Genomic DNA, 26576 nt, shown 5'->3' with positions numbered 1-26576 from the left:
CTGAGAACTCAGGAAACATTTAAACGAGACCTCAAAACATATTTATTCAATCTCGCCTTTTAAATCTCTGCTACTATTGTTGTTTTATTTATCTCTATTGTTAGTTTATCTCTACTGTTGTTTTATCTCTATTGTTGTTTTATCTTCCTTGTAATCTGTAAAGCACATTGTGTACATTTTTTTATGAGAAATGCGCTATACAAATAAAGTTTGATTTGATGGTGAATAAATAATCAATATAAAAAGCTAATTGTATCTATATAGTACATTTAGCAGGTGGAGTATATCCTTGCCTCTCTTATGAAGGAGAAGTTAAGGCATGACTATCTATTGAACACTGGGGTTCTTTATCATAAAGATCATTAAGCCATTGAAAAAGAAGAAAACACCACCTCAGCTCCTCAAAAAAAGCCACAAACTTCTGACTATCAAAATATTTTTCAAGTAAATGTGTCATGTCTTTGGGCAGTTTATGATAACAGCCCTGATATGTAGCATATGTGTAAAAACGTTGGGCAGACAGAAGCTGTCGTACAATCAATGCTGGTCTTGCATAAAGCCTTCAGTCACAGTGTTGTCAGATAGGAGCAGGCAACATCAGGACAGGTATAGGATACAGGAAGAGGCTATGGCACTTACAACAAGCTACATTGTGCACAGTCCAGTTAGCAAAAACGTAGTACCAACATTCATTCAGCAAAAAACTGATTTAAACATTCCAAAAGGCATGTAAGTAAAATGACTACCAATACCTGAACAAGATCTGCAGCAGAAAGACACACTCCTTCCTTTTGTTGATAAAACACCATCAGAGCCAGAATATGATCCGTTTCTGTACATTCATGTGTATGATTGTATATTCTGACTTTCTTCTTAGAAATGGAACAGAACAGAACTGAGCAAAGTACTCGCTCTATTCATCCTCACCCAACATCGGCCAAGACTGATTTAGCAGGAAAATTAAAAAATAATGTGCCATACACAAAAGTACAGTGGTAAAACGTCAAGTCTCATTGCAATTTGTAAACACAAAGTGTTTTGATTGTTTCAGTACAAAACTAAGACACTTACCTAAGGCAGAAAAGAATAACAGAGACAGAAAAAGTATATTGAGTCGCTACGGTAAATATGTCTCTCTACAACGAACACTGAACTAATTCTCAACCATCACATTATCAAGATGAAACTTTGAGGTTTGATAAATAAGACCTGAGGTAGTTCCAAAAGCAGCATTCCAGTGAAACCTTTGATTGGCGCTTGTCATATCCATGAATCCTTCAATCAGATCTCTCCAGCGGCAAAGGGGCGTGGCTCTGGTCCTCCTCCTCATCCCTCAGCGAGCCTGCCGTTCCCTGAGATCCGGGGGAGGATTGCTGTGCTTTGATTGGACAGTTGGCCACCATGTGAGAAATGCTCTGGCAGAAATGGCACTTCTTGGGCTGAGGAGGCAGTTGACATTCTTTGGCATGATGATCTGCCCCTCCACAATTGTAACATCTAAAAACAAAAATGAGTTATGATACAATATTAATGATATCCAGTATATTCCATATAACAGACACTTTTATCCAAAGCGACTTCAGTACAGAATACAATGTTGTATTATGGTCGCAACGACGGTCGCACCCATAGAACAACCTCTTACTTTAGGCTGCATATCTGACAAGTTGAAATGGTTATTCACAAAAAGCATCTTAACATCAGAATTTTCATTATCTATTTATTTTTTTTGTCAAAAGAAAATCTATCTTGCCTATAATGCCAAAGCATAATGATAAAAGGTGCAATTTTATAAGAGGCCTGAATAAGTACGGACAGATTACATGTTCTTCCAACAGAGGGCAGTATACTCCCATGGATGGCTTCAGATTGCTAAATCTATGTTCTCTTATCATATTAATTCAAATGTACTAAGAAACACTAACTGCTACAAGGGGCTGGACCAGACTGATGTATTTCTATATGCACATCTGTATGCCAACAGTAAAAACAACCAAAAATCTATCCGGTAAGTATTGTACCATAAATGTATGTAATGCTAGATTATATTTGCTTTCTCTTTTGTATGGAAGGGTTTGGAATGGTCCGTCTAGCAGGGAAGTAAGGGGGTCTTTTAGGGTAAAAACAACAGAGCCCCCCCCCCCCCCCCCCCCCCCCCAACATACCATAATTGCAAATCCAAATGAGTGGATGCAGTGAATTCTGTGATTGCATTGCCTCAGATGCAGATCAAACCCCGGAGCAAGCCCCAAGCTAACCGCAGCTTCCCTCCCTCCTCTCCCCAGTTGCCCTTTGCCTCTCAACCCCCATCCGGGGTGGGGTGGGTGGGGTTATTGATCAGTGCGGCCACAAGGGTGGGAGAGGGGTCTGTTTGTTTCAATACTGCAGAGTGACCTCTGAACTCTGACCCCCCCGGGTTTTCTTTCTGCCTTCCCCCCACCTCATTTACACACCACACCCCATTGTTGCCATGGCAGTGGTGACCTCTGACCTCTCCCAGGGACCTACATCTGTTATCAATTTAATGGATAGGATCCTTTCCCCCTATTGCACCCAACATTCATGTTTCTGAGCCAATGACACAGGGTATACTATACTCAAATACACTTGGTGTTAAAGTAAGACCTCATGGAGAGATGACCATGTTATCCACTCGTCAGACCTCGGCAAATTACACTGTGGAAATACATTTTTATTGAAATCAATTGAATAAAAAAACTTGTAGGTGAAAAACTTGAGGTGCTTAATTTAGTTAGCCTTGCATGATCGTTATGCAATTGCTTCTATTGTGCCTGACAATTTAAATCAAGCACAGTATTTAAAACCGTTTATATGAATGAATGGTCTTTATTGTCATTGCTATAGTACAGGTACCAAACAACGAAATTTGGGAGGGGTGGCTCCCCTGGTGCTAGGAAAGAAAAAAAAAACTAAAAAAAACAAGAAGGGAAAGGAGCTGGTTTACATAAATAAAGGCTATGTACACTATCCACTATACTATACTGTACAGATAAGACGACTAGGGTTGTCATATTGCACATAGTGTTATTGCACATTCATTTAAAGTGTCGCAGTTTGCAGGCTTGAAATGTACACATTTGTGCCTCAGCACTACACCTGATTTTTTCAATCCAGCAGCTGCCATCAATCCGTCCAGACTGTCCAGGGCCCAGAACCTAGGTCTTTGCTGTGTTCAGGGCCTGGGTGGCCCTGGGGTAGAAGCTGTGCTTCAGTCTGTTTGTCCTTGCGGCATATACATATATATCTGCTCAAGTCTGCTATCCATTACATCACACCAATGACACTTTCTCGCAAAATGGGAGTCAATAATCTAGCAGTCAGAAATAACTTCTACAAAGATTTAGGAAATAAGGATTCTCTAGATATAAATGGAACGTGTTATTGTTAGTGCTGTGCTTTCTACGATGATTACAGCTACACAGAGCTGAGGGAACACAGGGTGTAAGATTGTTGTTAAAAATTAAAGCATGATGATGTTCCTCAATGAATTCAGTGCTTTAGCTGAACAGCTAACAGGGCTGAGGGAACAGCTAACAAGGCTGAGGGAACAGCTAACAGGGCTGAGGGAACAGCTAATAGCTAACAGGGCTGCTGAGGGAACAGCTAACAGCTAACAGCTAACAGGGCTGAAGGAACAGCTAACAGCTAACAGCTAACAGGGCTGAAGGAACAGCTAACAGCTAACAGCTAACAGCTAACAGCTAACAGGGCTGAGGAAACAGCTAACAGCTAACAAGGCTGAGGGAACAGCTAACAGCTAACAGGGCTGAGGGAACAGCTAACAGCTAACAGGGCTGAGGGAACAGCTAACAGCTAACAGGGCTGAGGGAACAGCTAACAGCTAACAAGGCTGAGGGAACAGCTAACAGGGCTGAGGGAACAGCTAACAGCTAACAGGGCTGAGGGAACAGCTAACAGCTAACAGGGCTGAGGGAACAGCTAACAGCTAACAGGGCTGAGGGAACAGCTAACAGCTAACAGGGCTGAGGGAACAGCTAACAGGGCTGAGGGAACAGCTAACAAGGCTGAGGGAACAGCTAACAGCTAACAGGGCTGAGGGAACAGCTAACAGCTAACAGGGCTGAGGGAACAGCTAACAGCTAACAAGGCTGAGGGAACAGCTAACAGGGCTGAGGGAACAGCTAACAGCTAACAGGGCTGAGGGAACAGCTAACAGGGCTGAGGGAACAGCTAACAGCTAACAAGGCTGAGGGAACGGGGTCATCCCTATGTTCCCCGGGTCCTATGTTCCCCGGGTCCTATGTTCCCCGTTTTCTTAGCCAAAAAAAAAAAAAGGGTTCTATGTTCCCCTCTTCCGAAAACTTCCGAAAAAGGGTTCTATGTTCCCCGCTTCCGAAAAAGGGTTCTATGTTCCCCGCTTCCGTATATTCCCCGCCTGCCGTTGTGTCAAGCGACCCCAGGTGTCGTTATGTAGTACTGCATGATTTTTTTTTTTTTTTTTTTTTTTTTTTAAACAACATACACAAATACATAATTATACTGTTAGTTTTTTTTTTATTGTTTTTTTTTTAAACAACATACACAAATACATAATCATACTGTGGATTACTATGTGTACAACATTATTATATGAACAAAATGATTATATGTACAAAACCTTTTGTAGGTAGGACACTATTGGACCTCGGCCCAAATCTAGTACTGAACCTGACCCCCCATGCTAAACCATTTGGAAGTACAGTATACTAGGACTCCAATTCAGACACACTGGGGGGCTGTCACAAATCTACTAACTCTAATCAGCCTGGTCTCACACGGCAGACGTCAGAATTCGACGTTGATGGACAAACATTAATCTGCTCTATTCATACATTAATCTGCTCTATTCAGACATTAATCTGCTCTATTCAGACATTAATCTGCTCTATTCAGACATTAATCTGCTCTATTCATACATTAATCTGCTCTATTCATACATTAATCTGCTCTATTCAGACATTAATCTGCTCTATTCACACATTAATCTGCTCTATTCACACATTAATCTGCTCTATTCATACATTAATCTGCTCTATTCAGACATTAATCTGCTCTATTCAGACATTAATCTGCTCTATTCAGACATTAATCTGCTCTATTCATACATTAATCTGCTCTATTCATACATTAATCTGCTCTATTCAGACATTAATCTGCTCTATTCACACATTAATCTGCTCTATTCAGACATTAATCTGCTCTATTCAGACATTAATCTGCTCTATTCAGACATTAATCTGCTCTATTCATACATTAATCTGCTCTATTCATACATTAATCTGCTCTATTCAGACATTAATCTGCTCTATTCACACATTAATCTGCTCTATTCACACATTAATCTGCTCTATTCATACATTAATCTGCTCTATTCAGACATTAATCTGCTCTATTCAGACATTAATCTGCTCTATTCACACATTAATCTGCTCTATTCACACATTAATCTGCTCTATTCATACATTAATCTGCTCTATTCAGACATTAATCTGCTCTATTCAGACATTAATCTGCTCTATTCAGACATTAATCTGCTCTATTCATACATTAATCTGCTCTATTCATACATTAATCTGCTCTATTCAGACATTAATCTGCTCTATTCACACATTAATCTGCTCTATTCAGACATTAATCTGCTCTATTCAGACATTAATCTGCTCTATTCATACATTAATCTGCTCTATTCATACATTAATCTGAGAAAGGATTAAAGCGCGCTAATGATGATGGACGTAACATCAGTCCAATCATGGGCGGGCACCGTGATTGAGAAAGGATTAAGAAAGGATTTAAAATTGTGAAAGGAGGAGACAGAGGGGAAAATGTTCAATGTCAAAATGTTCATGCCAAACTAATAACATTTAGGGCCTGATTTACTAAGATCCCAAATAACGAATACTAATTGAAGTTCACACACAGGGGAAGTTGAGATATACTTGTTTTCGGCTATACTTCAAATAAGGCCCGCTATCTTCTACATTGGAAAGATCAACAATCCTCACTGCACACCGTTAGTAGATCAGCCTGCAGATGTAGAACCAGTTTGCACATTAATAGGCCATTAATAGGCTAATAAGTTATAATTCTGTATTTTTGTTCTAGCTTATCATCGTACTCTGAACGATGCTGTCCAAGTGCGCCATCCTTCACTTTGGAAATTCCTTCGGCACCTGAAGGATCAGCAAACGCTTGCAGAGGGTAAGCTGGGGATGGCAGACAGAGGCCACGCTCCCCCAACAAGGAGACGGAAGTGGAGGGAGTTGGAGGCCCGTCTACTGAGGCTGAAAGGACAGTACATGCAGGGCCTCAGAGATCTGGCTTCGTACTGGAGGGCTGTCAGCCGTAGCGTCCGTATGGGCTAGATTTCCACATTTATTTTGATAGCACTTTGGCCTATGTTGTTGTTATTATTATTGTTATTGGCCTAATTGTGTTATTGTTATTATTATTATTATTGTTATTATTATGTTATTGTTATTGGCCTAAATATTGCTATTGTTATTATGTTTGTTGCTGTTTGTTGCTGTGCCTGACTACTAAAACACTAGAGTGAAAGAGACTACATCTCTGTATGCCAGGATCCCCCGAGGATTTGATGTGTGAAAGAGGATGTGTCACACTCTATGTGCTACGGAAACTGGCTAGTTACTTAGGGATTATATTATGGGATATGTGACACTGTAACCTAGAGACACACTGCGCTGTTACGTGACGTCCTGCCAATGGGATGTACAGTATTGTCTCAGGTTGGCATTTTGATGCTTGGTCTTGGAAACAAACACCATGTTTGCACAAACATTGTTTTGTTGTTGTTGTTGTTGGTTGCAATAAAAGCCTATATTTTGGATTGATATCTCTACTGTATTTATTTGATTCCGTTTGACCAAAATATAGAAAAAATATTTCTTTAATCCATGCATACAATTGCAAATGTTGGGCCGCTACCCACACGTTTAGCTGTGTTGCTCATTCCACAAATGCATGATCCTTACAAGTCATACCTCGTTGTAAAAGTGACTAATCAGCGGGTCATTCCACTAAAGGTGGATCAGTATAGCGGCGCTCAGGGAACTCGAGATTGGAAATCAAGCCTCAGGTGATTCCTCGAACGAGGATCAGCCTTGTGTCATCAGTGTTCACAGAAGACAGGCTTAGGCCCAATCCCAATTCACCCCTAGCCCTTCGTTTTCACCCCTATGGCTCGATTTGCGCGTTCACGTTTAGGGCGAGGGCTGTCTCAATTCATATTTCGTCGAGGGCTAGGGGTAAGGGGGAGGGCTAACTATTACTTCGTTTCGAGGGATTTCAGGACCAGACTAGCTTCGAAGGGCTAACGGTACGCTACCCCTTGATACCAGGATGCATTGCGAATCATCTACAGAAATCTTATGTCGCTCTATTCAATGCGGAAATGTCATTTTAATTCTCTGTAATTACTTATTAATAAAGATTTGAAAAATTATGATAACCATCTTATTGTCTTAGTTTAATGTCATTACAATGCATTATAGACCTTTTATTTATAACACGCATAACCCAAAAATCGCTTTTATGTCGGTGCTGTGTCTAACGTTACAGTAACGCAACGCTGCATGACAGTCGAGCATTTCAGAGATGTACAGTCATAAATCAATTATTACCTGTGGCGTTTGACAGCGGATGATGGTACACATATGTAAAGTTATCTATCAAACGTTCGGCTGACTTGTACATGATGCGCATTTTGACCTATTTCCACCCGCAATCTAATCCGAGCAGTTGTTATTATGTAATATTATTAATGGGTTGTATCATTCATTTCAATGCATTATAGACCTTTTCTTTATAACAAGCACAACAACAACAAAACGTTATCATGCCGATGTGCTGTGTGTCTAACGTTACAAGCTGATTTGTGCATGACAGCCGCGCATTGACATTTCCATGTCTGATGTCTAATGTCTGTTGTACTAATGTCATTTCAATGCATTATAGACCTTTTCTTTATAACAAGCACAACAACAACAAAACGTTATTATGCCGATGTGCTGTGTGCTGTGTGTCTAACGTTACAAGCTGATTTGTGCATGACAGCCGCGCATTGACATATTTCCATGTCTAATGGCATATGACACGCGAAATGTAACTACAGTTAAGGATACGCGTAAAGGATGATGATATATCACCGTTCGACTCTACTGAGAAATGTTTCCGCTTATTTGTCATCTCTCCTTCACAGGCAAATGTGGCCGCGTCCCCAAGAGATCCTCTTTCTACGTTTTTGACCACCACTATGATGGATTGATTTTTGGATTCTAGACGACGAATTGTTCTGAGAAAGGCGCTTGGTAACGTGATTTTTGGACAACGCTTTATGACTATTGATGGACTGGTTGTTTTGGTTGGAGTCATTCATTGTCATTAAATTCATTGTCATTATTGCGATGTCCACAAAAAAGACATCGCTGACGGAAGAGACTAAAAAAGGAACGTCTAAACACTACAGTGTGTTGATAACAAACGAAAATAGATGCTTATAGCACACGCAACAGAAATAAACACAGCTGAAGAAGGCATTGCGAGATGTGAGAATTCGCCGGCAACACAACGCGTCAACCGTACCGCGTGATGACGTAGGCGCCGTGAAGGGTTGTCCCAATTCATAGGGCTTTGATTTCAAGGGGTAGGGCTTGTGACGTATTCGAAGGCCTTGCCTTCGAATCGAGTGACACTCGAAAACGAGCCATAGGGGTAGAAAAGAGAATCGGGATTGGGCCTTACAAATCTTCGATATGGGCGCGTGCACGCAGACATAAAAAGCCCTGAAGTGTCGATCTGTCGAAAAGAAGATACTCCACTCTGCAGGGGTACTACATTTGCGCAGCATTCCGAATTATTGATTTTTATGAAGACGGAAAAATAAGATGTAAAATAGTGCAATACTGCCGCAATTAACAAGGCGAGGGAAATGGTTTGGCAAGAAATTGCTGACCGATTAAATGCGTAGGTCATACTAGCCCCAGTTATTGTTATATGTTCATATTTTAATAAATGACTATTACTACTGTGGTGATATCCGCAGCAGGCTACAAACCGTCATATCGCCACAATGGCCTAGTGGTATTGACTGCTGCCATAGGATTTAATCGTCATTTTATATCAGTGGTTCGAATCCCTCTTCAGGCGCACTTTTTACTGCATTTCGTTGTCTGAATCTAATCTAAAATCTCATCTAAAAAAGTATTGTAGGCTATAAAATTATGGTGCAGGCTAATTTACAAGAACTGACACGATTACAATGGTGTTTGAAACCTTTGCATGAAATCTTCGGTTAAATGTAAAAAAAAATAAAAATGAATGACTTAGTCAAGTCTCGAACTCGCAACCTTTGGAACTCCAGTCCGCAGCCTTAACCACTACGCTAGCATGACAGCAATGCAAGTTGTTTCTTTTTACACTCTTTTCTTTATTGATATATCGATTTATCTATCACACTTTCAAAATATCAAGTTATCTATCACACAATCAAACTATCTATCGATCGATCACACTTTCAAAATATCAAATTATCTATCTATCACACAGTCAAACTATCTAATCTATCTATCTCGTGTGAAGTGGGAACTAATATTTCCTAGGGAGGAACTATCGTTCGGGATGTAGTTTCCGCCTGTGAGCCTTTTTTGACGCGCGTCTCACTATAGCCTGTGTTTTCGATTTCGAAGACGTCACTCACTGTGCTACGAAAACTGGCTAGTTACTTAGGGATTATATTATGGGATATGTGACACTGTAACCTAGAGACACACTGCGCTGTTACGTGACGTCCTGCCAATGGGATGTACAGTATTGTCCCATAGGTTGGCATTTTGATGCTTGGTCTTGGAAACAAACACCATGTTTGCACAAACATAGTTTTTTTGTTGTTGTTGTTGGTTGCAATAAAAGCCTATATTTTGGATTGATATCTCTACTGTATTTATTTGATTTCGTTTGACAAAAATATAGAAAAAATATTTAATAATGTGTATATATATATATATCACTGGTGTTCTTTTAGGAATATAAGATTTTCAATTCCATCTCGAAAATGATCTATCTAGGGAGTTATATAAAATGCTGAGACAATACTATGACATTCATTGTGTTCTTCATTATTTCCAAGTCATCTTAAGACCCCCCCCCCAAAAAAAAAAAAAAAAAAAAAAATCAAACTCTCATGCAGTACCACATAACGACACATGAGGTCGCTTGACACAACGGCAGGCGGGGAACATAGGACCCTTTTTCGGAAGCGGGGAACATAGAACCCTTTTTCGGAAGCGGGGAACATAGAACCCTTTTTCGGAAGTGCGGAACCGGGGAACATAGGACCCGGGGAACATAGGACCCGGGGAACATAGGCATGCTCCCGAGGGAACAGCTAACAGCTAACAGGGCTGAGGGAACAGCTAACAGCTAACAAGGCTGAGGGAACAGCTAACAGCTAACAAGGCTGAGGGAACAGCTAACAGCTAACAAGGCTGAGGGAACAGCTAACAGGGCTGAGGGAACAGCTAACAGGGCTGAGGGAACAGCTAACAGCTAACAGGGCTGAGGGAACAGCTAACAGCTAACAAGGCTGAGGGAACAGCTAACAGCTAACAAGGCTGAGGGAACAGCTAACAGCTAACAAGGCTGAGGGAACAGCTAACAGCTAACAAGGCTGAGGGAACAGCTAACAGGGCTGAGGGAACAGCTAACAGCTAACAAGGCTGAGGGAACAGCTAACAGCTAACAGGGCTGAGGGAACAGCTAACAGGGCTGAGGGAACAGCTAACAGCTAACAAGGCTGAGGGAACAGCTAACAGGGCTGAGGGAACAGCTAACAGCTAACAGGGCTGAGGGAACAGCTAACAGCTAACAGGGCTGAGGGAACAGCTAACAGGGCTGAGGGAACAGCTAACAGCTAACAGGGCTGAGGGAACAGCTAACAGGGCTGAGGGAACAGCTAACAGCTAACAAGGCTGAGGGAACAGCTAACAGCTAACAGGGCTGAGGGAACAGCTAACAGGGCTGAGGGAACAGCTAACAGCTAACAAGGCTGAGGGAACAGCTAACAGCTAACAAGGCTGAGGGAACAGCTAACAAGGCTGAGGGAACAGCTAACAGCTAACAAGGCTGAGGGAACAGCTAACAGCTAACAGGGCTGAGGGAACAGCTAACAGCTAACAGGGCTGAGGGAACAGCTAACAGCTAACAGGGCTGAGGGAACAGCTAACAGGGCTGAGGGAACAGCTAACAGGGCTGAGGGAACAGCTAACAGGGCTGAGGGAACAGCTAACAGCTAACAGCTAACAGGGCTGAGGGAGAACCAGGGCCCGGTTGTTCAAAACATTTAATTTGGATCAGAATGATCTCGATTCCTTTCTCTGATCCAGGAACAGATCGAGCTGTCTAATTTCCCCTATACAACTCAGCCAGATAGATCTGATCCTGGGTAGCAAAAAAGAATCAGGATCATTCTGATCCAAAATAAACTTTTTGAACAACTGGGCTCAGAACTATCAATAACTGGCAACACTTATTTGTGTAGTAGGCATGGAGATAGTTGTGTGTGTGTGGGGGGTGGGGGGGGAGTGGAGAGTGGTCTGCTAACTCCCAGGACTTGATGTTGCTAACAGCCTATTGATCCAGGTCAGCACAATTACACCCTGTGGGGGGGGGGGGGGGGGAGCTTTTTTTGGACCAGCTATTTATTTCCCAGATGTGTTATCATTTAGTACATCATTTAGTATTATTAGTCAATAGTATTGGTATAACCCGTTCATTATGTTTTTCTCATCTTTGCACTTCAGTTGTTATGTTCACATAAATAAATCAATTACAGTTAAACCCAATGTTCAATCATTTATCATGGAATTGTTAGCATGAGTGAGGCCATCCCAAGACGGGTGATGACTCACCTGTCCCCTTTGGAGCGGCGTTTCTGGGTACTCTTTGGTCTCTTCTCGCTGCCTTCACACGGGGCTCCGCCTGGACCCGTCACCTGCAGAGACTCCAGGCCCTTGGACGACTTCTTGAAGGTGAACTCCACAGTCTCGCCCTCCTTCAGGCTGCGAAAACCCTCCATGTGCAGCTTGCTCTGTGAGGGGTGGGAAGAAAGGAATGGTCAGGGTAAGGAAGGAGGGAAGGATTGGTCAGGGTAAGGAAGGAATGGTCAGGGTAAGGAAGGAATGGTCAGGGTAAGGAAGGAGGGAAGGGTCAGGGTAAGGAAGGAGGGAAGGAAGGAAGGGTCAGGGTAAGGAAGGAGGGAAGGGTCAGGGTAGGGAAGGAGGGAAGGGTCAGGGTAAGGAAGGAAGGAAGGAAGGGTCAGGGTAAGGAAGGAGGGAAGGGTCAGGGTAGGGAAGGAGGGAAGGGTCAGGGTAAGGAAGGAAGGAAGGGTCAGGGTAAGGAAGGAAGGAAGGAAGGGTCAGGGTAGGGAAGGAAGGAAGGGTCAGGGTAAGGAAGGAAGGAAGGGTCAGGGTAAGGAAGGAAGGAAGGGTCAGGGTAAGGAAGGAGGGAAGGAAGGGTCAGGGTAGGGAAGGAAGGAAGGGTCAGGGTAGGGAAGGAAGGAAGGGTCAGGGTAGGGAAGGAAGGAAGGGTCAGGGTAAGGAAGGAAGGGTCAGGGTAGGGAAGGAGGGAAGGGTCAGGGTAAGGAAGGAAGGAAGGGTCAGGGTAGGGAAGGAAGGAAGGAAGGGTCAGGGTAGGGAAGGAAGGAAGGGTCAGGGTAAGGAAGGAAGGAAGGAAGGGTCAGGGTAAGGAAGGAAGGAAGGAAGGGTCAGGGTAGGGAAGGAAGGAAGGAAGGGTCAGGGTAAGGAAGGAAGGAAGGAAGGGTCAGGGTAAGGAAGGAAGGAAGGAAGGGTCAGGGTAGGGAAGGAAGGAAGGGTCAGGGTAAGGAAGGAAGGAAGGGTCAGGGTAAGGAAGGAGGGAAGGGTCAGGGTAAGGAAGGAAGGAAGGGTCAGGGTAAGGAAAGAGGGAAGGGTCAGGGTAAGGAAGGAAGGAAGGGTCAGGGTAGGGAAGGAAGGAAGGAAGGGTCAGGGTAAGGAAGGAAGGAAGGGTCAGGGTAAGGAAGGAAGGAAGGGTCAGGGTAAGGAAGGAAGGAAGGGTCAGGGTAGGGAAGGAAGGAAGGGTCAGGGTAAGGAAGGAAGGAAGGGTCAGGGTAGGGAAGGAGGGAAGGGTCAGGGTAAGGAAGGAGGGAAGGGTCAGGGTAAGGAAGGAAGGAAGGAAGGGTCGGGGTAGGGAAGGAAGGAAGGGTCAGGGTAAGGAAGGAAGGGTCAGGGTAAGGAAGGAGGGAAGGAAGGGTCAGGGTAAGGAAGGAAGGAAGGAAGGGTCAGGGTAAGGAAGGAAGGAAGGGTCAGGGTAAGGAAGGAAGGAAGGGTCAGGGTAAGGAAGGAGGGAAGGAAGGGTCAGGGTAGGGAAGGAAGGAAGGAAGGGTCAGGGTAAGGAAGGAAGGAAGGGTCAGGGTAGGGAAGGAGGGAAGGAAGGGTCAGGGTAGGGAAGGAAGGAAGGAAGGGTCAGGGTAAGGAAGGAAGGAAGGGTCAGGGTAAGGAAGGAAGGAAGGAAGGGTCAGGGTAAGGAAGGAAGGAAGGAAGGGTCAGGGTAAGGAAGGAAGGAAGGAAGGGTCAGGGTAGGGAAGGAAGGAAGGAAGGGTCAGGGTAAGGAAGGAAGGGTCAGGGTAAGGAAGGAGGGAAGGGTCAGGGTAGGGAAGGAAGGGTCAGGGTAAGGAAGGAAGGGTCAGGGTAAGGAAGGAAGGAAGGGTCAGGGTAAGGAAGGAAGGAAGGGTCAGGGTAAGGAAGGAAGGGTCAGGGTAAGGAAGGAAGGAAGGGTCAGGGTAAGGAAGGAAGGAAGGGTCAGGGTAAGGAAGGAAGGGTCAGGGTAAGGAAGGAAGGAAGGGTCAGGGTAGGGAAGGAAGGAAGGGTCAGGGTAGGGAAGGAAGGAAGGGTCAGGGTAAGGAAGGAGGGAAGGGTCAGGGTAGGGAAGGAGGGAAGGGTCAGAGTAAGGAAGGAAGGAAGGGTCAGGGTAGGGAAGGAAGGAAGGGTCAGGGTAAGGAAGGAAGGAAGGGTCAGGGTAGGGAAGGAGGGAAGGGTCAGCGTAAGGAAGGAGGGAAGGGTCAGGGTAGGGAAGGAGGGAAGGGTCAGGGTAAGGAAGGAGGGAAGGGTCAGGGTAAGGAAGGAAGGAAGGGTCAGGGTAAGGAAGGAAGGAAGGGTCAGGGTAAGGAAGGAAGGAAGGGTCAGGGTAAGGAAGGAAGGAAGGGTCAGGGTAAGGAAGGAAGGAAGGGTCAGGGTAGGGAAGGAAGGAAGGGTCAGGGTAAGGAAGGAGGGAAGGGTCAGGGTAAGGAAGGAGGGAAGGGTCAGGGTAGGGAAGGAAGGAAGGGTCAGGGTAAGGAAGGAGGGAAGGGTCAGGGTAGGGAAGGAAGGAAGGGTCAGGGTAAGGAAGGAAGGAAGGGTCAGAGTAAGGAAGGAAGGAAGGGTCAGGGTAAGGAAGGAAGGGTCAGGGTAAGGAAGGAAGGAAGGGTCAGGGTAAGGAAGGAAGGAAGGAAGGGTCAGGGTAAGGAAGGAAGGAAGGGTCAGGGTAAGGAAGGAAGGGTCAGGGTAAGGAAGGAAGGAAGGGTCAGGGTAAGGAAGGAAGGAAGGAAGGAAGGGTCAGGGTAGGGAAGGAGGGAAGGAAGGGTCAGGGTAAGGAAGGAAGGAATGGTCAGGGTAGGGAAGGAGGGGAAGAAAGGAATGGTCAGGGTAGGGAAGGGAAGGAGGTCAGGAGATAAGGAGGCCAGATGGAACGCCATCCCTGCAGCTACAAGGCATTCCATTATTACCCAGCTGCCGAGTCATGTTTTGTACATTTGCATTATTTAAATGGCAAGAGATTTTTTTTTTTAAACAGCCCTGGGGTCCGTTTCACAAAAGCTTTGTAGCTTAATTAGTACTCATCCTGATAACCCAGCCGCAAAGCCTTGAGAGGCTAACAATTGTAAAATCAATGTTTACGAGTCAATCTTCGGCACCAGAACTAACAAAATTCGTTAAATTAAGTGGTCTAGGGGAAGAGTAGGGCTCGACTGTGAAAACTGCTACTAGTAGCTACTTAAGGAAAAGTCAGTCCTTGTCGGGAAGTTGAGATATATGTGTTTTTACTTAGAATATAACACATTGTCTGTGCATATAACTCAACATCAGCTACCGGGCTTGTCAGGGGTGAACTACAAAGAGGTGTTACTTAATTAGAGCCATACTACATACATACATCAAACATTTAGCATAGGTTTCAATACATCAATGGATACGGCCTGGAACTCTCCACCCACCCCCCACCCCATAGCAAATCTAATCCTAACCCCCCTTTAGCAAATCCATCCTATTGACGGTCCAGTTAAAACATCAATGCCTTCTTACACCCCTCCCCCTTTTCAGGATTGTGTGTGTGTGTGTGTGTGTGTGTGTGGACAGCACTGCCACCTCCCCCCAGCTAGTCACTCACAGCATTCCAACCCCCAACCCCCCCCCCCCCCCCCCCCCCCCCATCTCTCTCCTTCCTCAGCACCATGAGGCAATAGACTCTCCTAAACTCTCCAAACTCCATCTGGTCAAGTCCCAAACTGACCACTGCTGAAGGATGCTGGGGGGGGGGGGGGGGGGGTGGGTAGTGTGCATTCCTGGGATAGCTTCCCAAAAGGCCCATGAAGAACAGTGGCAAGAATTATTAATCCACCTGGAGTAAAGTTCTGTCACTCTCCTTCTCATTATCATTCCATGGATGGTGTTAGACGTGGCAGACATCCTGGTGTACTTGGGACTACGGAAAAAGTACTAAAAGTAGTAAAAATGTAATATTCATTTGCGACTCGTTTTTTCTTGCTATGTTATGAAAGCTAAGTGCTACACATTGTGCACAGTGCAGGACCATCCACAGACACACAGACACCAATCTGGTTCCATGGTATATACGCTCCTTGTGTTTTATCTAAGCCAATGGTAGGGGTAGGGAAGGAGGTGCTGTGGACCAGCAGTTGATCGTGGGAGGGCTGTGGTGGGTCAGTATATGCCCCCACCCCCACCCCCCATGCCGTCGGACTTAACCCAGACACCCACTCTCACCGGGGGGTGGGGGTGATCACGGTGGGAAAGGAATCCAGGTCCTGACAACCTTAGCATTCCTCCCAACCCCCGTCAGAGGAACTACCCTCTGACCTCTCGCGCTTCACCTCAGTGTCTCCCGAGTGCTTTTTTTTATGGATAGACTCAGCTCACAAACTCCACCACCTCTAACCCATTCCCCATCCGCCTTAGCTGGGCTAGATGCTGGAGCAGCTGGGGCCACCACCACCACCACTTTCTCTCCCACTCAGTTCTCAATTCAATTGTACAGGCTTTATTGGCAGGACAAATACAATAGCCTTATTCAAATGTATTGCTGCTGCCACCCCCCACCTCCTTCCCTCTCTCTCTCTCACAAACACTATTCTCTTTCGCGCTCTCCCTCTTTCTGCATTTCTCTGTCTCCTCCTCTCTCTGACACGCCGATATCCCCCACCACACACACACACACTCACACACACACACACTTCATTCACAGATTTGCTGCTCAGTAACAGATCACAGCCGGCAGGATTTCCTCTCTTGGGTTGACAATGGCACCCATTGTCCCGCGGGCCCAACAGGTCCCCAGCCAGGACCTCGGTCTGAACATGATCAATTTCCACCCCAGAGAGGGAAGGCTTCGGGAGAATGGGTGCCTCAAGACAATCAACATTAACAAGCTACTTCCTTGTGTCCAACGCTGCAGTCATAGCTGAATGAAAACCAAGAAACTGCCTGTCAGAATTTCCACCACAAAGTTGTAATTCCAATGATAACAGTTCAAACATGAGCAGTGTTAGGAGGGTGTGTGTGGGGGGGTGTATTTATTTTTCTTTTTGATTGGGTGATTTACCGAAACACAGAGCAGGGAAATTTGAGTAGGGGTCTCTAGCCCCCACGTTTAAGGAGAACGGAGGGCCAGGGGTGGGTGGGCGCCACACGAGGGGCAAGTCCCCTGATGTTTTAATGACTTTATAACAGGAAGCAGGGCTGGATGGGGAGAGGAATGAGGCTTGTTATCTCTGCTTAGCCTGACCCCTGTCTGTTCCTTTTAAGTCCCAGAGACCTCTTACTCAGGGGGGGTTGGGGTGGGGGGCACGTTGAGCCTGGTGGACTTTAAGATCTGCTAATCTCCAGGTAATTTTACACAAAAAACCCTGGAGTCCCAGCTCGTCACTGAATGATTCACATTCCATTCCATCTGAAACGAGAACTTGTTCACCCCCCTCTTGATGTTCCAGCCGTAGTCAGCCTGGAGTCTATAGTGCATAACTTAAATAAAACTAACCTTCACAAAGAGATGTCATGAACAAAACAATACTATCTGCTCTCATGATGACCTGTCTTAATTCTTTGGGGATTTCATACATCACAGAAAAGTTTCTCTTTCTAAGTGAAATGTCTGATCTGAATGCTTAACTATCATCACTGCTGTTTGATATCATGAATCCACTTCCAAATTTTGACTGCCCTCATAAAATGTGTCAAAACATTGTGCAGTCTTGATTATGCACTCAATTCAATACATTTAAGGTAATGGGTAATAGGCCTAAACAACCCCTGATTTTGGTCATGAACACTGAAGCTACCTTACTTTCGATGTTAGTGTATTACCTAATGTAATATTGCTATGTAATATGCTATCAAATCCAAACTTTACAGGCATATAGGCTGTATGCAGCACACATGTTCAAATCTGAAGTCATTAACCACATCACACTGTTGCTTAAAACATCCTATGTTAAAAGTTGCAAGCGTTAAACCATATATTTTGGAACTTTTTTATTTATATAAACTGGTAACATTTTTCACGGGATAAATTAAATGACTTCTTCCTTTAATTAAATATCAGTTGGATCATAATAAGACCATAATACATTCACCGACAGATCTATAAAACATAACTGATCATAAATGTAGTCCCGAACTTAATTTAAATGCTGAAAAGTGACATTATTATAACAAAATAATTTAACTTGGTCACTCCTCAGTTCAACACGATCAGTACAAACGTTGGCACAAAGATGCGCCAAGAGATCCATATCTTCAGATTTGGTCCGAGCTGCTATAGGCCTTGAAAACACAATGTCAACACTACACTTACACGGGGCCCACAGCAAATCTCACCTGGTGAACGAATACATCGACGGGCTCCTCGAGTGGCGCGCCATCTCTGTTTGTCATGGACAGGAACCCGAACCCCATTCGTACGTTAAACCATTTGCACACGCCGCTGCCCAGAGAAGGGCCCAGGTCTTCCTCGGAGCCTGCCGCTTCCTCCTCTTCGGTCTTTGCACAGCCCCCTTTCGACAGAGAAAATGTCACTCGGTCAAAAAAATCGAAGTATACAGGCCTGTTTGAAATCCATGAAAACAATTCTAGGAAGCATATGGGTCTGGCAGGCCCCTTACTAAGATGTTTTCCAGCATCAGTCCTTTGGTGCGACATGTAGGAAATTAGCGTATTGCGTGTTGACGAAGATCGCTCGAAAGCCGCATGCAATTATTGGGTGTAAACAGTATTAGAAACAATCACGAATCATTATAAATCCGAGGTATTTCTGCTATCAAAACCTGTTTCTTAACGACAGATAATGATCATTGTAGACGGTGTACAATATAATAACAATAATAATACTCTTAATAGCCCCAATAATAACAATTAGTAGGCCTATTATAATTGCCTAATTATGATAATAAATCATATATAGATGAATAATACAATAATAATGTTTGTAAATTGAGACTGAGTAGGCCCTAAGTCAATTAAATTGCAGTTAAATCACATACAAAAGTGGTCAGCTAAATCAAATTGATTGAAAATGTCTTGATCGAGCCTATAAGTCATTAACAATGAAAGTTTCAATGTCGGGGAAATTGTTTGACAAAAATAAATAAATAAAGTTTGACCAAAATAAATTCCCACGCAGGAACAGGAAAGGTCATGTTAGGCTAGGCTTAAACAAAGTTAAACGAGAGTCCAGGAGAAGGCCTGATGATGAGAGCAATGAAAGATAAAACATATTTTTAAATGTAAAACAAAACAAACAAAAAACGAATAGCCTAATATAAGAATATTCTCTTACAGTCGAAGTAGGAAAGCATATAAAGCAAAATGAATCACCTATTGTCATATTTCACCACCAAACTCCAAAGCAAAACATCTATACAGTAGGCTACTTCTTTCAGACAATAGTTGGTTATTCTTGGGAAAATGTCCAAGTTATATCTAAAAACACCTCTGTGCTACCTGTGAAATGTTGGTTGGAAACAGAGCCCATCCCGCTCCTTTCCGTGTAAATGATAGTCCAGGGTGTCCTCGTCTACCCCCTGACCAACAAACCACGGCCCCGAAACGCACTTTCCCGCACAGAGGCTATGGGATTAAAACAACGTGCAAAAGGAAGCGGCAGCAATGGATACAAGTAGACAAAAGGGTTTGAGGTACTTTCTCCCTGACAACGAAAGGTAGAAAGACTGCTGGGAAGACTTTTTTGAAAAGAATACCGAAATCTGAAAGACAATGCAAGTAAACCCAACCCGCCCTCTTTTTTGTCTCTCTCCTAAAAGAGATCTTTCTCCGGAACCCTCCTCCATCTTCAAAGACGCATTATAACGCATTATAATGCTTATACCTTCTGCCATGGCTGGTGGGATCCAGTGCCTCCTACTCCAGAAGAATCAGGCAACAAATGCTGGCTGTGTGTTTAACATCCGTGTGTGCTTTTGTGATCTTTCCTCGGAAATAATGTATTTTTTTCCCGGTCCCCTCTCTTGCAGAATACTGGGGCCCCTGACCCTCCGGCCGCTAATATTAACCCCCACCCTTTCGAGCCAAGTCCACGTGACACTCAATTGCAATCTTCTTGCTAGTAAATTAAACATTCCACGGTGATAGGACCCAAATTCGGAGAGCGACCAATCAGGGAGACCACCATGCTCCAGTTGAGGCTTGAGGGACACCCACCCGCCCACCCCCCACTCCTCGCATGGAACACCCACAACCCCCACATTGCATTTACATCTGAATGTGTGTGGATGGTCACTCCGGTGGTTTCACGGAAGCCATTGGCCATCCACATTCCAAACCACCAAAGGACATCTAAAGTCCTAGGTATAAATCCAAGAGCGCAAAACAGCCTACGCCTACGCGAGTGGTCACAAAGCTTTTTAACCATGAACATCTACTACTACAATCCACTGAATGAATGCATACATTGTATGTGTTGTTTGTTAGGCTAGTGTTAATTGTGGTTGCAGTAAACAAGCTCAGTTTCTAATATTACGACCAATTTGTAACACTGCCTGCATCAGAACAATAGTCTATGGGCTTTTTCATTTTGTTTCACGCTTCAGTTTCCACTGAAATTGTGTCCTGTGCACATCATCGGAGGCAAGCTGATGTTTAGAAAGGCCTAGGCTGCTTACAGCGAGGAAGTTGAACTTCGTAGTATTTTGAGCTGGCAACAAACCAATTGCTGGTGGTGATAAAGGACTGAAACTATGCTAGTGACTGCGTTTTTTTTTTTTCGAGTGTGATTCTCAACGACTCTAAAACGTGTGGAAACGGTCTCCATTTTGGTCATGGTCCTTGAGTTGCCTAAACATTTTGTAATCTAACGAATTTACAAACCCATATGTTCCTGACCTGGGCTATTAACATTGTGGTTTCAATTGAATGCTGAAACAAATCAATTTTACCTATTTGTTTACCTATTTATTTCACTAGATTTTTCATAATCCTGCGAGTCTTAGAAAGATCCTTGTGACATTAAGATCCCACATTGCTTATTCTTTACGTTTTCTTTCTTTTTTTCGCAAATAAGCCTATATTACATCCTAGTGGTGCACAGTGATATTGCACAATTATTCAAGTCCGAAAATTGCCATTTAGGTCAAAGTATTTTGGGCAAAACATTCTTTTTTCTTAGCCACGACTTGGTGTTTTCATTCCTTGAGGTTTTTTCCCCAGCAAAAACCAAAATGAAGTAACACTGGGCCTCTCAACTTCAATGGAGTATAGGCTAACCTCAGAGTCGGACCGTTCCAAACATCTCATTTAGAATTTAGGTCTACGCTACCTGATGGCGCTAGAAAAAAAGTAATTGCCTCCAATAAAGAATAGCCCATAAAATGTAGACATAGCCTACTTTTTATTCTGAATGTAACGATAACTAACCTAGTCTACCATGATCACCAACTATGCTAGCCTTTTTTCAGAGCATATACATCCAAAGCTGGTGAATCTGCGTAGAGACTGTATTCATGATGATCTGATAGACAAATTCCTGTAGGCCTACACATCAGAATTAGTTTAGAAGGAGTTTAGAAGAAGTTTGACCACACCAATCCTGAGATCCCTACACTGGCTACCAGTCTCTCAAAGTACTCCTAATTGCATACAAATCACAAAATGGTCTTGGACCAAAATACATATCAGATCTCCCACCATATATTCCCGCAAGGCCCCTAAGGTCAGCTGAGACTAATCAGCTAATCATTCCAAGAGTGAAAACAAAACATGGTGCAGCAGCTTTCAGTCACGCTGCATGCTCCTGGAACGAACTCCCTGAAGAAATCAAACAGGCTCAAACTCTAAAAATATTAAAATCTAAGCTAAAAACCGCAACAGTTTTGATTAAACACAAACACTTCTATCAATGTATTTTATCCACAAGCTATTGTCTTGTTGAATGTGTTATCTATTTACTTCTTATATTTGCTTTTATTCATTGTCATTTTTATTTTCTTACTATGCTCCTCTTGCTGTATTTTTAATAATGTATGAAATGTGCTATACAATTAAACTTGCCTTGCCTTACAGTTAAGTTATGTCCAGATCAACATCAGAGACAGAGCCATAGTCTCTGTGTGTGTGTGTGTGTGTGTGTGTGTGTGTGTGTGTGTGTGTGTGTGTGTGTGTGTCTCTCTCTCTCTCTCTCTCTCTCTCTCTCTCTCTCTCTCTCTCTCTCTCTCTCTCTCTCTCTCTCTCTCTCTCTCTCTCTCTCTCTCTCTCTCTCTCTCTCAGCATATGTGTCATTAGCAGGCCTCAATAGCCATCCTAACCATGTCTACTAGATTTTGATCAAGTTTACCAAAAGTCACATTGAGTTGGCCTAAGCATAGGAGAGGAAAAAAACATGTAGGCCTATACTGTCTGCCATTCTTTAAGGCACGGGCTTATGGCAATTAAAAGCAATTGGCAACTCACCCCTGCACGGATCTGGATACATTTTCTTGAACAAATATTTGCGTCCTTCGTTCTTTTATTTGACGAAAACCAGCCGCCTGCCCTCGCCGACTCAACGCGGGCTTTTATAGATAAGGTTCAGGAATCACATTCACAGTATTTGAATAATTAGCGATGATTCATACCACTGTACCGGATCTGCGCTTTCAACTGTCAGACCTTTTGAATTGACACTGTCATCAAGTCATTTAGGAGATCGCAGATGGCATTCGCTTTTCATTTCACCACCGAGTCACAGGCTGCTAGGCTACACTTCAATTACTACAGGCCAATAGCCCTCCATCAAATTATTAACATGTAACTAGTTCTTGGAAGGAAGTGTATCACGGGAGGATTAATCATCACTGTTGCGGTACTGCGAAGTATATTGTCAGACGCATATGAGTCATGCACATGTTCTGAATAGAAACCGCAGTTACCATCTCAGATACCTGAACGAGAAACCGCACGTTGTGAATGGGGCTGGAAGTGAGACTTCCACAGGGCAGCTGGTGGACGAGACCATATGAGACGCTGTTCACGGTCATCTTGACACCAACATCCTCCCTCTCACTTACACAAAGGTGCCCTGGCACCTGTAAGATAGGGCCGTCATCTTACCTGCAAGCGTCATTGTGGTCAGTGTTTATTGATGCGTGTCTAAAATTAACTGTGTGAGTAGCGGAGGTGATTTGGAATTACGCTGGTAAGGAGGTAGCCCTGCCTGAGACATGGAAAATCAACTGTCACCCTTGAACCATGGACAATGTCCTCTTGGCCTAATGGTAGACACTTGGGTCTTTCTCGAGGGAGACCCAGGTTCAAACCCCATCTGTGGTTCTGTGACCTCCGGTGAATAGCGGAGGTTATTTGAAACCATGTTCTTGTGACGAGGTAACCCTGCCTGAGACATTGAACCCTCAAGTGTCACCCTCAGATCCTGAAGATGTCCTCTTGGTAGATGCTTGGGTGTTCCACATGGGAGATTGAAGTTCAAACTCAAACCTGTCACATACAGTAAGTAATGGGACAGTGAAGCTTTTTTTCCTTTGTTTGGCTCTACACTCTTTGATTTTAAATTAAATCATTCAGTTTCACTTGTTAGTGTTGTAATTTCTGAATGGTGAAACCAATATGTACACAAGAACCATCAAAGTCAAGCTGAGAAGCTATTCTTTATGTACTTGAAATGTTTGAAATCCAAAATCCAAACTTTTAAGAGTGCAGAACCAAAAGTGGTAAAACATGCTTCACTGTCCCACTACTTACACAGGGCACTGTACTGTGGACGTTCACCTCTCATTTTGCAAGGGTGAGCAGAGATGTCTTCAATGTTACAAAGTGTAGACAACACGTGTTTGAGACCATTACAATAAGGCTATGTCCACACCAATACTTTTTTATAAACTTGGATTTTTATATTCGTTTTGAGGGGTTCGTCCACACGCAAACAAGTTTTTGCCCCCTGAAAACGAACATTTTGAAAAACTCCGGCCAGAGTGAAAATTTAAAAAAAACGCTGTATATTTGTATACGCTGAGTTTTTTTGTATTCGTCACGTCATCATGCGCATAGATTTCTATGATCATGCGCACTGCAGCTGTTTGCTGTTCCCTCCAATGTCATATCCTGGGCTGGCACCAGTAACTACATTGTTTACAACAGGCAACGGTGGTCGAGGCTACACAAGCGAGGAAAATGGATGTGTACAAAGTGCTTCTAGTTCTTTCACTGTTAACTGGACTTTTAACCTGTTTACAGATAATTGCACAGTTAATGATCGAGAACATTGAGAGATAGAGGCGTCTGATTGGCCAGCGGGGCTATGGGGTTAACATTATATTGCCGACTACTGGTGTGGAATGCTCAATGACAGCGTTTATATTGCGTTCATGCGTATGCATGTGGATACAGACATTTTAATAAACATGCTGGTGTGGACGGTAATATTTTTATATACGAAAAACGTTTAGTTTCTGAGACCGTCCTTTGATCTCTGCCTCTTACCAACTCAATAGGGCAGCCAGTGTTTACTATAACAATGACGGACAAAGCTATAACTATCCTTTAAATCCACCACTCTCCAACTCCAGGCTACACTACAGAGAAATATAGATGAGGCTTGATTGCAGACATATCATTAAAAGTGATATAGAGCATGTAATAATTACAAAACACTGGCTACTCACCTTGATGAAAGGCATTCAACTACAATAAATTCTGAAAAATCAAAGCATGTCTTCTGATTGGGTTGAATGTCTACACCTGTTGCCACATGAATTGCACTGAAACAATAATATTGGTTCAGTGCAATTAGTGTAGCATCGGGTGCATATTATGAAGACAAGGAAGCCTGAACTTGATTATAGCTCAAGCCTGCTAACTTTGGATAATCCTGAATATGCATAGCTTGCACTCTTTTATTCAATTTATTAAATAATAATTTATTAATTATTAACACAGATGACTGCGGTACACATGGTGGGGAAAGTATAGTGAATATGGAAGGAGAAAAAAACAACTTTAGTCCAGGTTAAGTTGAAGTATATTTGAATTAATAGATTGAAATAAATGCCTCTATGAAATGAAGGCCACTCCTTAACCAAGAGAGAAAGAGAGAGAGAGAGAGAGAGAGAGAGAGAGAGAGAGAGAGAGAGAGAGAGAGAGGTTATATACCTAATTAAAACCAAATGACTTCATTCAAGTCCTTCTCAACAGGCCTCTCAGAGTTGCTGTGGGTGCAGCAGGCTCCTCTGTGTCACCATGGAAACACATGGAATTCTGTCTATCACAGGACAAAGAGGGGTTCCTTAGCTGACCCGTGTCACACTGAGGGGCTTAGGAACAATACCCTGGCACGTGCTCCCCGAGCAACCCCCCACCCAACCACCACACACACGTAGGATGCCGTGTCAGAGTGATGGAGAGGATTGTGGAGGTCTATCGCTCACTCACTGAAGGGAGTTAAGCTCCGTTCCTCTGACAGTTAAGAGTGCAATCTGAGACCCTGCACTATAAGAGGCAGCAGTAGCCAGTAGGTATCCTATAAGCGGCAGGTTGCAGTTGCATTATGTAAAAGGCTTCACCATTTTTCAGTCTAGTCCTCAGCCGGCTATGAGGAATGGAAAATTATACCACAGGAACAGATTGGATTTACTCATTTGAAATGAAATGTCGGAAATGTAAGAGGCTATATTCACCGTGACCTGATAGTTAAACGAATTCCACTGACCTTGGTTGTGTGGTAAGGATCTTGTGTCTGCACACTGCACCTGGGCAATGAGGATCCACTGTTCACATCAGAATGACAGTTAGATGTGTGTGTATGTCCAGATCAACATTAGAACCGGAGCCATACTCTGTGTGTGTGTGTGTGTGTGTGTGTGTGTGTGTGTGTGTGTGTGTGTGTGTGCGTGTGTGTGTGTGTGTGTGTGTGCGCGTGCGTGTGTGCGTGCATTTTGAGGAGAACATTTGAGGGACTATCAACGCGTGGGACCTTGGCAGTGGAGATTGAGAACAACCCAGCAGCCCCGTTTGGGGAGCTGTCAGCTCACCTTTCACCTCTTCACCCAGGGGGACCGGCCAGCACCGATCAATAACACCAATCCATACATGATCCATACACCCTGCTATGCCTTGACAGATATCCCTACTACAACAAGGTTTCGGTCAGAAAAGCCTGTTGCCTTTTAAAAGTGCAGGTGGTGTTTAAGTAGCTTATAGCATTAACAATTCTTGAATTAGGTAAAACAAATCAGGTAAAACCAAAATAAGTCTCTCTCTCTCTCTCTCTCTCTCTCTCTCTATATATATATATATATATATATATATATATATATATATATATATATATATATATATATATGTTATGGTACATGTGGGAATATGGTACATGTGGGAAAACTAGGGTTAGGGTTAGGTGCTAGGGTGCTAGGGTTAGGGTTAAGGTTAGACATGCCAGCATGTACCAACTCGACGTAGCACCTAACCCTAACCCTAGTTTTCCCACATGTACCGTATTCCCACATGTACCGTAACATATATATTTATATACATACAGTATATAGGGCTGATTTCATGGACGCAGATTAAGACTAAGCCGAGACTAAAAAGCATCCTCGATGGAGTTTTTCCATTGCAAGTGTGATTTAACCCTGGACTAGGATAAAGCCTTGTCTGTGAAACCGGGCTCATAGAATAACAGATTAATAATGTTGTGTCAAATCTGATTAAGGTAAGAGGCTCCACCAA

General features: G+C 43.6%; 1 protein-coding gene across 1 annotated transcript; it reads right to left on the bottom strand.

Annotated features, from left to right (window-relative positions):
• Window positions 1–1277: 1277 nt before the first annotated feature.
• On the bottom strand, window positions 1278–19377 carry lin28ab (lin-28 homolog Ab; the record flags this gene model as incomplete). The annotated part of the gene is made up of 4 exons (XM_080532658.1): window positions 1278–1497; window positions 11949–12127; window positions 18225–18400; window positions 19347–19377. The coding sequence occupies 4 exons, from the start codon at window positions 19375–19377 to the stop codon at window positions 1278–1280; spliced, it is 606 nt and encodes a 201-aa protein (XP_080388784.1).
• Window positions 19378–26576: the final 7199 nt, after the last annotated feature.

This window comes from Nansenia antarctica (genome assembly GCF_963989245.1).
Source record: "Nansenia antarctica genome assembly, chromosome: 5".
Taxonomy (NCBI): Eukaryota; Metazoa; Chordata; class Actinopteri; order Argentiniformes; family Microstomatidae; genus Nansenia; species Nansenia antarctica.
Note: the sequence above shows the minus strand (reverse complement) of the source record. Positions and strands in the feature narration are given on the sequence as shown.